The 16,417-nt window shown below is 33.7% G+C and overlaps 1 protein-coding gene across 14 annotated transcripts in view; it reads left to right on the top strand.

Moving 5' to 3' along the window:
• LOC111694868 (1-phosphatidylinositol 4,5-bisphosphate phosphodiesterase gamma-1) overlaps positions 1-16,417 on the top strand; it is a 34,003-nt gene that overhangs the window by 11,801 nt on the left and 5,785 nt on the right. For 12 of the 14 annotated variants that reach the window (XR_002763742.1, XR_002763740.1, XR_002763739.1 and 9 more), the window contains exons 2-14: positions 103-234; positions 1,453-1,572; positions 1,857-2,049; positions 5,927-6,201; positions 8,106-8,223; positions 8,382-8,492; positions 9,467-9,527; positions 9,789-9,978; positions 11,450-11,528; positions 12,525-12,686; positions 14,502-14,625; positions 15,209-15,416; positions 15,868-15,991. Coding sequence is in view for 3 of the 14 variants with exons in the window: in XM_023463911.1 (XP_023319679.1) it covers positions 143-234; positions 1,453-1,572; positions 1,857-2,049; positions 5,927-6,201; positions 8,106-8,223; positions 8,382-8,492; positions 9,467-9,527; positions 9,789-9,978; positions 11,450-11,528; positions 12,525-12,686; positions 14,502-14,625; positions 15,209-15,416; positions 15,868-15,991 (1,857 nt within the window). In the remaining 11 variants the exon portion in view is untranslated. Of the gene's footprint in view, positions 1-102; positions 235-1,452; positions 1,573-1,856; positions 2,050-2,911; positions 3,100-3,216; positions 3,234-5,926; positions 6,202-8,105; positions 8,224-8,381; positions 8,493-9,466; positions 9,528-9,788; positions 9,979-11,449; positions 11,529-12,524; positions 12,687-14,501; positions 14,626-15,208; positions 15,417-15,867; positions 15,992-16,417 lie in introns of those variants that run through there. The other 2 variants (XM_023463913.1, XM_023463912.1) reach the window with 2 other exon arrangements.

Raw genomic sequence — 16,417 nt, 5'->3', positions numbered from 1 at the left:
CATGCGGTTTATTTAGTGTGTCTACTGTCAATTTTTTCCTTATATTTAGTTGCATAATTAAAACAAAAATCCTGCGTGAAACAGCACCGTATTTTTTCAGAAAAATGTTTAGCTTGTAAAGAGTGGGGGAGGAGTGATCAATATGTTTGACTCCTGTTCCCCTTTCCTGGTGGGCGGCCTGCCTGAGAGGGAGCAAATCATTGGAGCATTGGAGCGGGGCACTGTTGTTACGAGGTAAAAAGATATGGAGCCCATCCTTACTCATTTAGAACCCGGTTTTGGTTAAGTTTTAGGGATCGTCATCTTTAGGACCTTTTATTTGTAGAGTTGCACGCCCAATTCACAATAGTTCTAAAATAACATTTGTCTGAGGTATCCTTGTTAATTCACCTCAAATTCATAAATCGGAAAAGTTTTGCTAATTAAGTGATAAGGGGATAAATGCAGCAGCGAAAACCAAGGAAATTGACAGAATGTATTTCTTCTCTTACTGTAAAGTGAATAATAGACTAGAGATTGGATTTAGGGAACAGAACTCTTAGAAAATTGAGTAAATTGAAACATATTTCTGAGATTCTGAAAGGAAATATATTTCAAAGAATGAATCACATGATTTCATATTATTTGGTAGGTTTTCGCAAAAGCGTTTGTTTTATTTGACAAATTTGAAAGAAATAAATAGTCCAAAAATATAATATTCATGATGGCATATTTATGTAGAACATAGATCAAAAATTGAATTTACATTTTTATGTCATGTGTATGTCTTTGAAGGAACCACGGTAACATTTTAGTTAATCATTCTAAAAGTTTGTAATATTAGTGTAGTATCTAGTACGCCATGGGTTGAATGCTTCTCACTGATGGATCTACACTCTACAGTAGATTTTAATAAAAAGTTATCTTTTATTATTTATCAAAGGATATCATGACGTTCCTTTCTACGTCATAGTTTCTAGTAAAAGAGTCAGGATCTACTGAACACAGTACTTAAAGGGACTGTAAGCGTAAATTCAATTAACCCCACATCCAAAGTCTAGCAAAGATGAAATTGACAATGCACGATTTACAACTGTACCCTTGAAAGCTTTGTCTGGTCAAGTATCGATTAAATCTCCTTGTATTTGTCTGTTTAATTTGTGGCTTCTTAGAATGAACCCCTTATCACCAAACTATCTGACACATTTTTGATCGGATAAAGGTTTCAATGGTACCGTTGTAAATCGGGCATTGCCATCTTTGCATGGAGGGTTACTTTAATAGTTAAACCGATGTAATTAAAGATTTTGTAACTTTAAAAACAGTTGATTAAGAGAGTTCGAATAAAACAAATTGCGCTTTAAAAAGCAGTATTGCTGGTAATTTACTGAACATTAAGGTACTGTCGGCATCATTTAAAGGGATCCTTCATTTAAACAAGTTACTAGCCCGATTAACAACTGTACCGTTCAGGTTTTGTGGAAAGCAGAAACCGGAGAAGAAAGCCATGCTTGTAAGACGAGAAACGATGTCGATTGTGTGGCAGAGAGCACTGGCCGGCAAGAATTCATTTGACGGAGCTGTAGACATCAGGTATATATATTATTAGATTTAAGGGACTGAAGATGTAATTTCAAGTGAACCTCCATTTTATAAAGTTGCTTGTTCGATTAACAACGCGTCGTTGCCATATAAGTGTTAAAATTCCGAAACCCCAAAATGAAATTTTTCAAAAAATGTGATTATTTTATCTTTTAAGTCAGCCTGTGGTTTCTTCTTTCACAAATATCGCAATCAATTCCTTAAAATCTTAAGTTTTGTTATGGATACCGAGTTCATCTTATTTAAAAGTTCAGACCTCAACTCCATTCATTCAGGGAGATAAAGGAGGTTAGGAAGGGTAAGCAGAGCAAGGAGTTTGACAAGTACAGCGAGGAGTTCAGAAATATGGAAGGAAAATGCTTCGTTGTCTACCACGGGAAGGAGTTTAATCTCAAATCCTTGTCCATAGTCGCCTTATCAGAGGCAGAGTGTGATACTTGGTACAAGGGACTCATGTACCTTATAGAGGTTAGTTTGCAGAGGACTCATGTACCTTACAGAGGTTAGTTTACAGGGGACTCATGTACCTTATAGAGGTTAGTTTACAGGGGACTCATGTACCTTATATAGGTTAGTTTACATGGGACTCATGTACCTTATAGAGGTTAGTTTACAGGGTACTCATGTACCTTATAGAGGTTAGATTACAGGGGACTCATGTACCTTATAGAGGTTAGTTTACAGGGGACTCGTGTACCTTATAGAGGTTAGTTTACAGGGGACTCGTGTACCTTAAAGAGGTTAGTTTACACGGGACTCATGTACCTTATAGAGGTTAGTTTACAGGGGACTCATGTACCTTATAGCTGTTAGTTTACAGGGGACTCATGTACCTTATAGATGTTAGTTTACAGGGGACTCGTGTACCTTATAGCTGTTAGTTTACAGGGGACTCATGTACCATATAGAGGTTAGTTTACAGGGGATTATGTACCTTATAGAGGTTAGTTTACAGGGGACTCATGTACCTTATAGAGGTTAGTATCAAATCAAATCAAATCATTTATTATAAGAAGATTAATATTTTTACAATATAAATATCACATAGAAAAGTATAATCCTCGTGAGGGAAAATTAATCTGGGGGGGCCATAATATTCAATTAAGAATAATTAAAATTATTGAAATGTTTGTAGGAACACATATCCCATTTTTAATACTGCAAAGAGATAATGTATATCAGAATATACATTCAAGTTTTTAAGTTTAGGTGAAGAAAGAGATGTACATACATGAAAGGTTGGAATTTTAAAATCTAATTATCTAGTGTTTAAACAACAAGGACACAATAGCCTTTCACAACAGAACCCCTTTAATTTATCAATAAGATAGGCTTTAGAGGCAGATTTAAAAATATTTTTAGTTTCGGACTGCTTAATTTCAACAGGAAAATTATTCCATGCGGAAGGAACAGATACAAAAGGGAATCTTCTAAGAAATTCAGATCTGACTCCGGGTACAAAATAATCATTAGCATTTCTAAGTCCTGGATTACAGGGGACTCATGTACCTTATAGAGGTTAGTTTACATGGGACTCGTGTACCTTACAGAGGTTAGTTTACAGGGGATTCATGTACCTTAGAGGTTAGCTTACAGGGGACACATGTACCTTATAGAGGTAAGTGTACAGGGGACTCATGTACCTTATAGATGTTAGTTTACAGGGGACTCATGTACTTTATAGAGGTTAGTTTACAGGGGACTCATGTACTTTATAGAGGTTAGTTTACAGGGGACTCATGTACCTTATAAAGGTTAGTTTACATGGGACTCATGTACCTTTTTTATTATTAAACAAAACTTCTGGGGGACTTTATTCCCCGTATGAAGCCACACCCATCAGTACTTCCCCTCACGATACGTGTACAATTACGCCTGGGGTCGTCTGTTTGTAAACCGCCTAGGGCATGTTCTATTATTGAACCCAGGATGTAAGCGTACCGGGTGTTGGGATTATCGGGAACCTGAGTAGACCGAGCCCCAAGGTTGACATCCACCTCTTGTACCTTATAAAGGATGGTTTACAGGGGACTCGTTTACTTTATAGAGGTTAGTTTACAGGGGACTCATGTACTTAATAGAGGTTAGTTTTGTGTAAATTCCTTTTTTGGCTTTGAAAAGGCTTAAAAAAAAGATATTATTTTACAAAATCATTTAGACACATAAGTTTCAACGCGTGTAATATCACGGTAACAACAATTGTCGCTTGAAGCAAAACTCCTTTTAAAACTGTTTCCAACTGATATGAATTCAATTTAAAACTTAATTAAATAAATCTTTCTAGTGCTCAAGGGTGTACATTAATAAAAGTTTCCACCTACCGTTTCTTCTCTAAATTATGTAATTCAACGAACAATAAGCTCAACATTTTCGAAATCATAAACAAAGATGGATCCTGTATTAAAAAATGACTTTAAAAGTTCAAGAGGTGACTTCGTTCAGAAGTTTCCGTTTGCCAGCATGCTGAAAGTATCAAAAACTTTTTTCAAGCCGAAGACAGATTGCCAGGTTGTAAGTATATATATATTCGCCAAAAGAAAGTATGAAGCCATGGTTTTATTTGTTTAAGCATTTGGAAGGGAGTTGAAGGAAGCTTATTTCGGATATTCCCAGGCCCATTCCAAGGAAAAATCCTATCAAATCAAGAAAGATTTCCTCATGTTCAGGTTTCCAAATTAAGTACAGTGATAACCAGAATACTCTGAAATAGGATTACGACTTTTTAGCAGTAATTAAGTGTATTTTATATTGCTGCAAAGAAAATAGTTTTGCAAGACACTTATAAAATCAATTATTATGTGAAATGGGTCTGTTTAAATTGCATTATTGCTGTGTCGCATGCTCATTGGACTATTTAAAGTCATAACTTGAGTCTAAAAGTCGTCTTAATGTTCTAGAGTTTACTGGTTATCACTGTAAGAAAGAAATTTAAAGGAAGCATGGCTAAAATCTTTATTATGAATACGAAACTTAAAAGCTTTTAACGTTTACAGCGAAAATAGGGTAATAAGCTCTGCTAAGAATCTTCAAATCTATGGTTCAGCTTTACCTTTCATTTGTGACTGAAACCTTAAAATCAAGCAACTTTAAAAAAAGCAAACTAGATACAGATAGTACAGAGCGTCCCATATCATATTAGACTATCTCCAAGCTTCAATGCAAAAATAAACTCATAATACTCGAAAAACCTAACATTTTCTGCAAGAAAAAATTTATTTATTCAATTTTACGAAATGATATATTCTTCTTAATATTTCTTATTAGTCCCAAAAAAAAACATAATTTAGACTGATTAACGATCTAATATGATATGGGACACCCTGTATAATCCCAGCCCTGCCAACCCTCAAGAGAATCATCATTAAAGAGAAGAAGTAGATGGACACAAATAAGAGCCCATGTAGAGTTCAGAAGGTTGATAGTGTTTGTGTCTACTGTCCAGAGGGTCGCAGATGTCCAAAAACAATTACTAAATCATTTCCAAATCCGATTTGTTTTGCATGGACTTGTTCGATGTTCATTATAACGAATATTAGGTAAATACGAATTCACAAGATTGTATTTCCAATATTGAGAGCTCTAGAATTCAAAATGTAAGTGGGAACCTTTTTTCATGTACACCCTTTACATACTAATTTTGGCTTTAATTTAAATATTTCGTTGCCTGTGTCCATTTTTTTGTTACATTTTTTAGCAATAACACTTCAAAATTTAAATGACTAAATTGGTAATTAGGAAAATTTAAAAGCGACATATATTCAGATTATTCGTTGGCTCCTAAAATGTAAAAGAATTAGTATTGTTATGAGTTAGGATCTTTTAAAACTTCTCGTTAAATATTTTTTACTTATTTTTGTTAGCCACCATAATGTAGAGATCAAGGTTTTAATATGCATTATTTTTAAGTAAACATTTCTTCACAGAAATTTGAATAATTTTAAACTCAGATTTTGTTTAATTCATATATTTTACATGGTGTAGCTTGTAAACCATTTACTATAAACTTGACACTGTTGGCACGTACATTGTACTTAGTCATTAAAACCTGCAGTACGGTGTTGTAATGTACACTTACTTACTTGGTTACTTACTCTTAATATTACACTCATATACTGTATTGAAAGTATAACAATCACTAAAATAATATGGATACAATTCCACAAAAAAAGTAATTTTTATTTATGATCTATTGACATGTTAAAATGTTATATCTTCGTAAGAAAAAGCTTTTAACACCATAAAAAAAAGTTAGATGCAAATTAAAGAAATAGCTAAAGTAGAAAAGGTCAACTCGGACCAACAATCGTTATTTTTTTTTCTCAATGAACTATAAAATAATGTTTAGGATGTGAACTCGGCAAGCTATGGATTAAGTTTACAACGATGGTTTCGTAAATGTTTCTATGAGATGGAAACCCCTGGGAAGGAAGGCGTCATCTCCTTTCAGGAGTTGAAGAAGTTTATGCAGAAAGTGAATTACAAAGTGTCCGCGAGCTCGCTCAAGGATAAGTTTATGGTCTACGACACCAAGAAGTCCGGGGAGATTTTCTTTGACGATTTTTGTTCCATGTTCCAAGATTTAGTCTTCTCTCAACAAATGTTCACAGCAAACTTTGCAAGGTTAGTAAACGGGTATATAACATTATAACTAAGCTGTTTTCCTTTTGAACCTTTTTGCTGGACGTTTTTTATTCCTCTCTCATCCTTACTGTCCAGTAGTGTATAATCTAATCAGCTCTCTAATCCATGTTTCAACTGTCCAGTAGTGTATAATCTAATCAGCTCTCTAATCCTTGTTTCAACTGTACAGTAGTGTATAATCCAATCAGCTTTCTAATCCATGTTTCAACTGTCCGGTAGTGTATAATCTAATCAGCTCTCTAATCCTTGTTTCTACTGTCCGGTAGTGTATAATCTAATCAGCTCTCTAATCCTTGTTTCCACTGTCCAGTAGTGTATAATCTAATCAGCTCTCTCATCCTAGTTTCAACTGTCCTGTAGTGTATAATCTAATCAGCTCTCTAATCTTTGTTTCAACTGTCCGGTAGTGTATAATCTAATCAGCTCTCTAATCCTTGTTTCCACTGTCCGGTAGTGTATAATCTAATCAGCTCTCTAATCCATGTTTCCACTGTCCGGTAGTGTATAATCTAATCATCTCTCTAATCCATGTTTCAACTGTCCGGTAGTGTATAATCTAATCAGATCTCTCATCCATGTTTCAACTGTCCAGTAGTATATAATCTAATCAGCTCTCTCATCCATGTTTCCACTGTCTGGTATTGTATATTCTAATCAGCTCTCTCATCCTTGTTTAAACTGTCCGGTAGTGTATAATCTAATCAACTCTCTAATCCTTGTTTCCACTGTCCGGTAGTGTATAATCTAATCAGCTCTCTCATCCTTGTTTCAACTGTCCGGTAGTATATAATCTAATCAGCTCTCTCATCCATGTTTCCACTGTCCGGTATTGTATATTCTAATCAGCTCTCTCATCCTTGTTTCAACTGTCCGGTAGTGTATAATCTAATCAACTCTCTAATCCTTGTTTCCACTGTCCGGTAGTGTATAATCTAATCAGCTCTCTAATCCATGTTTCAACTGTACAGTAGTGTATAATCCGATCAACTCTCTAATCCATGTTTCAACTGTCCGGTAGTGTATATTCTAATCAGCTCTTTCATCCTTGTTTCAACTGTCCGGTAGTGTATGATATAATCAGCTCTCTAATCCATGTTTCAACTGTCCAGTAGTGTATAATCTAATCAGCTCTCTAATCCATGTTTCAACTGTCCGGTAGTGTATAATCCAATCAGCTTTCTAATCCATGTTTCAACTGTCCGGTAGTGTATAATCCAATCAGCTCTCTAATCCATGTTTCAACTGTCCGATCCAAATCACCAGCATAGAGCAAACAAAATTATTTACTTCTACTGAAACAGGGGCCCTGCATAAAAAAATATGAAATAAAAATTTTGAACTTCACCTTTCAAGTTTTTTTCCTGTATTTGAACCTTTTGCTTGTCTTTCAAGCTTATAAGAAAATATATACCCTGAGTCCCCTCTTCACTTTACTTTACTTTCTGCTCATCGAAAGATATTGTTAACGCCTTTTCTAGCCTGTCTAGTTTGTTCAGTTAACATCATTAGTGTACAACGATCATGTTACTTATTTCTGTTTTTTTCACTCTTTTCCTAGTTCTCATAATTTTTCCTTGACAACTGATAATTTCTGATTTTATTTATTTTTACATTTTTCATACAACCCAACTTTTCCTACTAATAGTCTCTAATCCTAACTTCATTTTCTTCCTTTCTTTTTCATTTTGCATGCTTACTTTTGATGTAGGAGCATTTTATAGAAGAACATTTTACAGAAGAACATGTGACAGATCAGGACCTGGGCAATGTGAGAGCTCTTTCAGATTATGTGTTCTTAAAGGAATTAGTAATGGAGAGTTTGACGCGAGTAATCAATTTCTTTGTCTCCTAATACCATCTCTACATGGTTAATTATACTCTAGGTACTCCAAGGACAACAGGACTGTTACACTTCAGGAGTTCTCAGCATTCCTCCGGGAGGAGCAGAATCAACCGGAGAAAAACGAAACTGTGGCTTGCATCATGCGGGAGTTCCTTCAGGTAGGATAGACAGAGACCATTATTAATGAGGGTAGAAAGGTTCTTTTATCAAAATCTAAGATAATATTTTAGGATTTGACACTTTTCCCGATTCTTTTCCCCTCACAAGTTTAGAAATATTGGAATTTTGTATTTTAAGAAACTGAATTAAATTACAGGACCCGAGCAGGAATACTCAGCAGCCGTTCTTTTACATCAGGGAGTTCCTGGACTGGATTTTCTCCGGGAGTAACACGTTACTAGATCCTAGTGTTAGGGTTGTGTATCAGGTAAATACACAATTACACACTATAGCTACTGCTCACTACTGTACAGCAAGTGGATAAAACTCGGACGGTATATTAAGAGAATACTATTAATTGAAACTCTGTTTCCTTACTGGGGGTATAAATAAATTTATATAAATTTTTTTAGTAATAAAGAAAAAAGAGAAAATTGAAAAGTAACGATTTAAAAAATATTGGTATCTACAAAATTGTCTCGCCTAGTTTATAAAACCGGGTTTCTAATTCTGGGTTTCATGACGATTCCCGGCCTGACGCGCCCTGGTGTGTACAGCTACTATAGACTTCACTGTACAGTACACAGTACAACTAGTTTGTTCAACTATTGTGTACAACCTGTGTGTACAGTAAACAGATAAAGTTTAAGTTTTATTTCTTGTGTACAACTTCTGTTAACTACGTAAGTTTGTACTGTTTAACTATTATTCATGGCTTGGCTATTCCAAATATTGTTTCAGAAGCTGGAAGGTTGGATTTACTCCGAACTGTTTTGTAATCTAATTCCCACTTGTTCCAATTCTATGGGGGAAAACAGATAGACTTTTTTAGCCTTTTAGAGAAAGTTTTTAGACATTTCTGAATTAATTTTTCACGGCCATTTTCATTTTATGTACAAACTTACACGATACATTCAGTTGGACCCCCATTTAGTGACCCTTTCATTTATATATTTTATTGACTCCGATTGATGAATTGCTAAGGAGTTTGTGACTTGTGGTTCCCTTTATTAAGATCTTAAGTAATATTTAGTTCTTACGCAATCAAAGATTTCCACTTTAATTTGATATTGATGAATGTAGTGATAAAAAATGAGTTAGTTCGTAGACAGTACTAAGACTATTGAAATAAAACACCTAACTATAAGAATTTTTATTTTTAACATCTAAAACAATCAATCTCTTGAAAGGATACTATCCAATACATTTGGTTTTTTCTCTTTTTGATGATTTTTAAACTAGGATATGACCCGGCCACTGTCTCACTACTGGATAGCTAGTTCTCATAACACATATTTAACAGGTCAGGCAAAACGCCCCCAAACCCCCCCCCCCTTATACAATAATTATTGCCCGCTCTCCATGTACATTGTACAGATTAAACTGTATTTATAATATGTATGAATAATTGTATACTGAAGGTAGGAGGAATTGGGTTTAGTTGTGTAAACATTTGACCTACCTTTTTTTAAACTAAAACTATCTAAATTTTAGAAGAAATGTCGATCAATGTCAAGAAGTTTTCGTAGATTTTTTTAATTCGTTCATTTTACCTCACTTTCAGGTGATCAGGTAGCAAGTGATTCTAGCGTTGACGCATATGCCCGTTGCCTGCGTCAGGGTTGCCGGTCAGTTGAGTTGGACTGCTGGGACGGTCAGGACGGATACCCCTTCATCTATCACGGGCACACCATGACCTCTAAAATCAAGTTTAGAGATGTTATCAAATCTATCAAAGAGCATGCTTTCGTCAAGTAAGTGAATGATAAATCAACGAGTTACCCACAAAGGATGAGATTGTAACGAAGTTAAAAAACTCTAGAATATAGTTTCAAATTGGCTTATTCAATTATTATTGAATTATTTAGCAAAGAAAGCAACAAGTTTACTGGAATACTAGTTAACCCTGTACTGTAGTTAAAAGCAGGATGAAAGTCGTCTTCTTTTTATTTAAAACGTCTTAAAACTCTCTTTTGTAACTCTGAAAACATGCCCTGAGTAAAAAGCAAGATGAAAGTCGTCTTCTTTTTATAAAAAAAAAACGTCTTAAAACTCACTTTTGTCATTTTGAAATTATGCCCTGAGTAAAAAGCAGGATGAAAGTCGTCTTCTTTTTATGAAAACCGTCTTAAAACTCTTTTGTAACTCTGAAATTATGCCCTGAGTAAAAAGCAGAATGAAAGTCGTCTTTTTATTAAAAACGTCTTAAAACTCTTTTGCAACATTGAAATTAATCCTTAAGTAAAAAGCAGGATAAAAGTCGTCTTCTTTTTATGAAAAACGTCTTAAAACTCTTTTGTATCTCTGAAATTAATCCTTAAGTAAAATCAGTCGTCCTTTTATAAAAAAAAACGTCTTAAAACTCACTTTTGTAACTCTGAAATTATGCCTTGAGTAAAAAGCAGGATGAAAGTCGTCTTTTTTATAAAAAAACGTCTTTAAACTCACTTTTGTAATTATGAAATTATGCAGGATGAAAGTCGTCTTCTTTTTTACAAAAAAAAAAAACTTCTTAAAACTCGCGTTTGTAATTCTGAAATTAAAAAGTATGATAAAAGTCGTCTTCTTTTTTAAAAAAACTGCTTTAAAATACTGTTTTGCAACTCTGAAATTATGCTCTGAACATTTTTAAATCCGTTACAAACGAATAAGTCTTTTGCAAGAAGTGTAAAGACGGAACTTAGTCTACTTTCAATAAACTCGTTTATTTATGTCAGCTTTGTATTCGTTCTGTTTCCAAGATTTCACATGCGTCAGAAATCAAAATAACAAGTCAGGCAATGCAAGGTTCAAATATCTTTTTAAGTGTCTTTTCTGTAAAAACTGTTACAAACTGTAAATTTGGAATTCAATATTTTCAGAGCTAATTAATTTCATCTAAATTTAATTAATCTCTCCCTTTGTTGGTAAAGGGACTGGAAACATAATGATGTTGGTCACACAAGATTTGCCCCCTGCATGTTAACAAATGCTCTGTAACTTACTGAGTTTTTAGTTTGAAAATGATTTCAGTTTCAATTCTTATTTACAAATTACTAAAGATTTATGCTTTCTTTAAGACTATTTTGATGTACAAACATTCTAGAATTAGCACAAATACTTTATTTTTATTAACAGGGAGTAATGTCCTAATTTTTTGATAAATGTTAAGATCTGACAAATAAAGTAACAGTCACTTTAAAATCTGAAATTTTGAAATTATAAATTGTATTTTCAATATTTTAGTTCTGAGTATCCTGTAATCCTCTCAATAGAGGATCATTGCTCTCTACCTCAACAGAGGAAAATGGCAGAGTCCTTTCAGGTTGGGATTGGGGATGGGATTGTGATAAGGATTGGGATGGGTAAAAAAAATTGGAGTGGAGTTGATTTGTGATGGGCTCGGGGATTTGGGAATTAAAGAATATTTTATTATAAACTCAGTATTTTTAGTGAGCCTTTAGCTATGTATTGGGATTTAGAGATTGGTGAGAGTCGGGAGTATTGGGATTGGTAAATGGGATGAGAAGTTCAGAAAATTGGGTGTCAAAATAATTTACGGGTAAAGCCATCTACATTCTACATTCTGCAATCTACTTACTTAGTAATTGTAGTCGCGATCTGCAGATTCTAACAGTAAAATTAATCAGGATTTCGTCATCAATTTCTCTCTTTTTAAGACTAACAATCTTACAAGTCCCTCTTCATTTATAAAGTAGCAAATCTATTTACAACAGTAACTTTAAGAGCTTTGACTGCTCAAGAGTGCAAGTAATATCCATAATTTTCTCTCTGAAAATTTTATGATTTTCAATCATTTTTAGTGGCTTGTTTATTTTTGCTTGAAAAACAATGATTGAACTTGTTAGAATTAAACAATTTCAAGCTAGAAAAACGACGTTTTCTTCTTCATTTTTGATCCGATTAAACGGTTAAAAGAATTAAAATGCATGCCCTTTTTAAATTAAAGGTCACTTGAAATTACAAGGACAATCCCTTTAGCCTCAAGCGATTGAAAATACGGATATTTTCTTGATTTGAATTTGCCAAATAAAGTTCATAAGCTCTAAATATTTTATAATCCCGGGTTTTTTAAATAGTTAAAATAAATCCTATCCTTGACGGACGGGGATCGGAATATGAATTGGATTGGGATCAAGATTAGGATAGGGATTGGGAAAGGGATTGGAATTCAGATTGGGAAAAGATATACATATTAATTTCGGGATCGGGATGTATATTATTGAGTTTGGTCTGGGATTAAGATCGAGATCGGGATTAGAATTTGACCGGGATTAGAATTTGACTCTTTGTTTTTTAGGAAGTATTCGGAGAGATGCTGTTGGTAGCTCCTGTAGATAAGAATGAGAAGGAACTGCCGAGTCCTGAGAGCCTCAAGAGGAAAATAATCCTGAAGCATAAAAAGCTGCCGGATGGAACAGATGAAAATGCTGGAGTTCTTCTTGATCTTGATTCCTCCAAGGAAAGATGAGCAGTCAGCACTTCATAACTCTCGTCTTTATTTCATTCTTGTTTTTTATTCATTTTGGATTTTTGCAAATTTTCAACAACAAAATAGCAGCTTCTTGAAGTAGAGCTTTCCTAAAATGTATCTAATGTCATAATTTCAATAATCCAATCTCTATTCTTATTCTTTATTCTTCTTAGAGTACAATCTAAGTTCTATTCTTTTCCTTTAATCTTGTATAAGTACAATCTAAGTTTAATTCTTTTCCTGAAATCTTGTGTATAAGTACAATCTAAGTTCTATTCTTTTCCTTTTATTCTATTTAGAGTACAATCTAATTTCTAATCGTTTCCTGTAATCTTGTAGAAGTACAATCTAAGTTCAATTATTTTCCTGTAATCTTGTTTAGTAGTTATCTAAGTTCTATTCTTTTCTTGTAATCTTGTAGAAGTACAATCTAAGTTTTATTCTTATCCTATATTCTTGTAAAAGTGCAATTTAAGTTCTATTCTTATCCTATATTCTTGTAAAAGTGCAATTTAAGTTCTATTCTTATCCTATATTCTTGTAAAAGTACAACCAAATTTCTATCATATTCCTGCATTCTTGTGAAAGTGCAATCTAAGTTCTATTATTATCCTATATTCTTGTAAAAGATCAATCTAAGTTTTATTTTTAATCTATATTCTTGTAAAAGATCAATCTAAGTTTTATTTTTACCATATATACTTGTAAAAGATAATCTAAGTTTTATTTTTATCCTATATACTTGTAAAAATGCAATCTAAGTTCTATTCTTATCCTATATTTTTGTAAACGATCTATCTAAGTTTTATTTTTATCCTATATACTTGTAAAAGTGCAATCTAAGTTTTATTCTTATCCTATATTCTTGTAAAAGATCAATCTAAGTTTTATTCTTATCCTATATTCTTGTAAAAGTACAAATAAGTTCTATTTTTATCCTATATTCTTGTAAAAGTACAATCAAAGTTCTATTCTTATTCTGTATTCTTGTGAAAGTGCAATCTAAGTTCTATTCTTATCCTATATCCTTGTAAAAGTGCAATCTAAGTTCTATTCTTATCCTATATTCTTGTAAAAGTACAACCAAAGTTCTATTCTTATTCTGTATTCTTGTAAAAGTACAACTAAAGTTCTATTCTTATCCTGTATTCTCGCAAAAGAAGTTTTGTTCGTATCCAATATTCTTGTGAAAGTACAATCCGAGTTCTATTCTTATCCTTTATTCTTGAAAAAATACGAACTAATTTCTATCCTACATTCTTGTAAAAGTACAACCAAGTTTCTGATTCTACTCACGTACTGGATTTCTCTCTGTCAACATGGGTTATTTTTAGCTATTAATCTCTACTTGAAAATCAATATTCTTGCAATTCTCCAATATCAAAGAAATAGACAGGGAGTAAGTTAAAATTAAGAAGAAACATTAATAATGTGTTCTTCTTAAAATTGGCCTTAATGGACAGTTCTTGGCTCCCATGTTCGTCGGGTTCTCTTTCATCTTTTTTTATAAAATGTACAATAATATTGATTTACCTCGCTTTGAACAAAAATGTTTAATTTGTTTATATTCTGACGTAAAATTCTATCAAGATTTTACCAAATACTCTTTTAATTTTATAAAAAAAAAGCGTTGGGTATATTTTAAATCTTTAAATTAAGGGCTAAAATAAAATAAAAAATCAAGGGGTTGGTAGGGTGACAGTTCAAACTTCTAAGTTGGTCTTTTTGCTGTGACAAAAAAATATATATATTTTTGCAATAACTTTCTTTGATGTTGTTTGTTGACTGCTGCACTAAATATAGACGATGGATCTGTCGGACACTGTGAAGAACGGTATGTTGTATATGCAGGAGAATATCGACGATCTTTGGAAACCACACTTCTTCGTTCTTACATCCAGGCAGATGGTTTACAGCGAGCTTCCAGGTGGGAACTGTTAAGGGAATTGTTTATTAGGATGACACACGGTTCACGGTTCTCTGGGTGATTTCAACCCTTAGTATTTAAATGCAAGAACATTTTTTGCTCTAACGTGGTGAACTGAGGTGGAAGTAGTCACAGGAAAAATATCTGGATTTTTGTTAATTACAGGGGGACAATTCGACACTTTGTGACACTACAGTTTGTAGAGGCTACATTTAGTTCTAAAACTTAAGATAAAAGCTGAAATTTTGCATGCAATCTACGCCTGCAAAATCTTGATTTTTGATAGACTTTTGATGGAGGGACACAATAAGAGGCTGCTTGCACAGCCTTTATCTCATGTGGTTTTCATGTTAAATTAAAGGGCCTGCTCGGTTCAGCCGCTAATTGGACAAATTATTTAAACAGATCAACAGACAAACTAAATATTTATATAGATTGATGGCGGATACATTTAAGTGAGTGGAATTACATTTAACCACTTCATCTGTAAATGACCTTAATTGTCTCATTATTTATGTTTTGAATGCTTCTCCGAAATTATTTGCGTAAACGTAGATCTTGATCTTCATGAATTTGTTTTCAGGAGAACAGGAGGATGAGGATAATGATTTCTCAGAGACCGAGAGTATTCGGAAAATCTCATCCACCTCCAGTATTAAATCAGATATAGATATGTCGGAACTACATTTCTCCGAGTCCTGGTTCCATCGGAACCTTCAGCACGGTCGGAACTCTGCGGAGCAGATACTCAAGGGTGCAGCTAGCCTTGGAGATGGAACGTTTCTTGTCAGGTAAAGGAACTTAACATGTTTATGTTCTAATATCCATATCTTTGCAACCTGAAGTCGTTTATTTTCGATATTTCAAACTGAAATGTATTGAATCAAATGATTATTAATTTAAGTTTGAAATGTCACAGGCTTTTGTCATCATGTTGCAAAGATTAAGGGATTTGCAGATTAAAATATTTTGCTAGTGTTCAGTTCCTTACAATAAACACTGCACTGATCACTGCTCAGTGCTCACCAAATTAAATCAAATCACACTGTTAGAGTTTTCCCACTTCGACACTACAATTGTGTGACGTGACGTGACGTGACGTGACGTGACGTGACGTGACGTGACGTGACGTGACGTGACGTGACGTGACGTGACGTGACGTGACGTGACGTGACGTGACGTGACGTGACGTGATTTAGGACGAAAAACTAAAGCCAATATTTTGATAAAACGTTATTTTAGACCGAGTGAGACATTTGTTGGAGATTACAGTTTATCCTTCTGGCGGAAGAACGAGGTGCATCATGTTCCTATTCGGGTTCGCCAACTAGATACTGGGGTTAAACGATACTATATGATAGATAAGGTAGATAGTACTTCAAACGGGCGGATTTTCAATGGGGCTGTCATTGTAATTTTAAATGATTCTCCATTTAAAGTGGACCTTTCCTGATTCACAATTGTATTCTTTATTTATATGATCAATAAATGTCAAAGAGAGAAACCAAAATTGTAAATAATGAAGATAGGATATCTCATTCATTATTGAGTCTTTACCATTTAAATGTTATATATATTTTGTTGATAAATCATTTAGGAATGTAGTGCATGTTCACTAAACTACAGCTGGTCGACGTTTAAATCAATACAGTGAAGACGACTTTTTAAGTTTTGATTTATAACTGCTTGCTTCAAATTACAAGTTTACAAGTAAACAAAGAGAAGCTGTTAATTGACAGCTTCTCTTTGTTACCATGTTTATGTGTATCCATACTGTTTGAAAGCTTGATAG

This window comes from Eurytemora carolleeae, unplaced genomic scaffold, assembly GCF_000591075.1.
Source record: "Eurytemora carolleeae unplaced genomic scaffold, Eaff_2.0 scaffold91, whole genome shotgun sequence".
NCBI lineage: Eukaryota > Metazoa > Arthropoda > Copepoda > Calanoida > Temoridae > Eurytemora > Eurytemora carolleeae.
The sequence above is the reverse complement of the archived record's forward strand: the minus strand, read 5'-3'. Positions and strand labels throughout refer to the sequence as shown.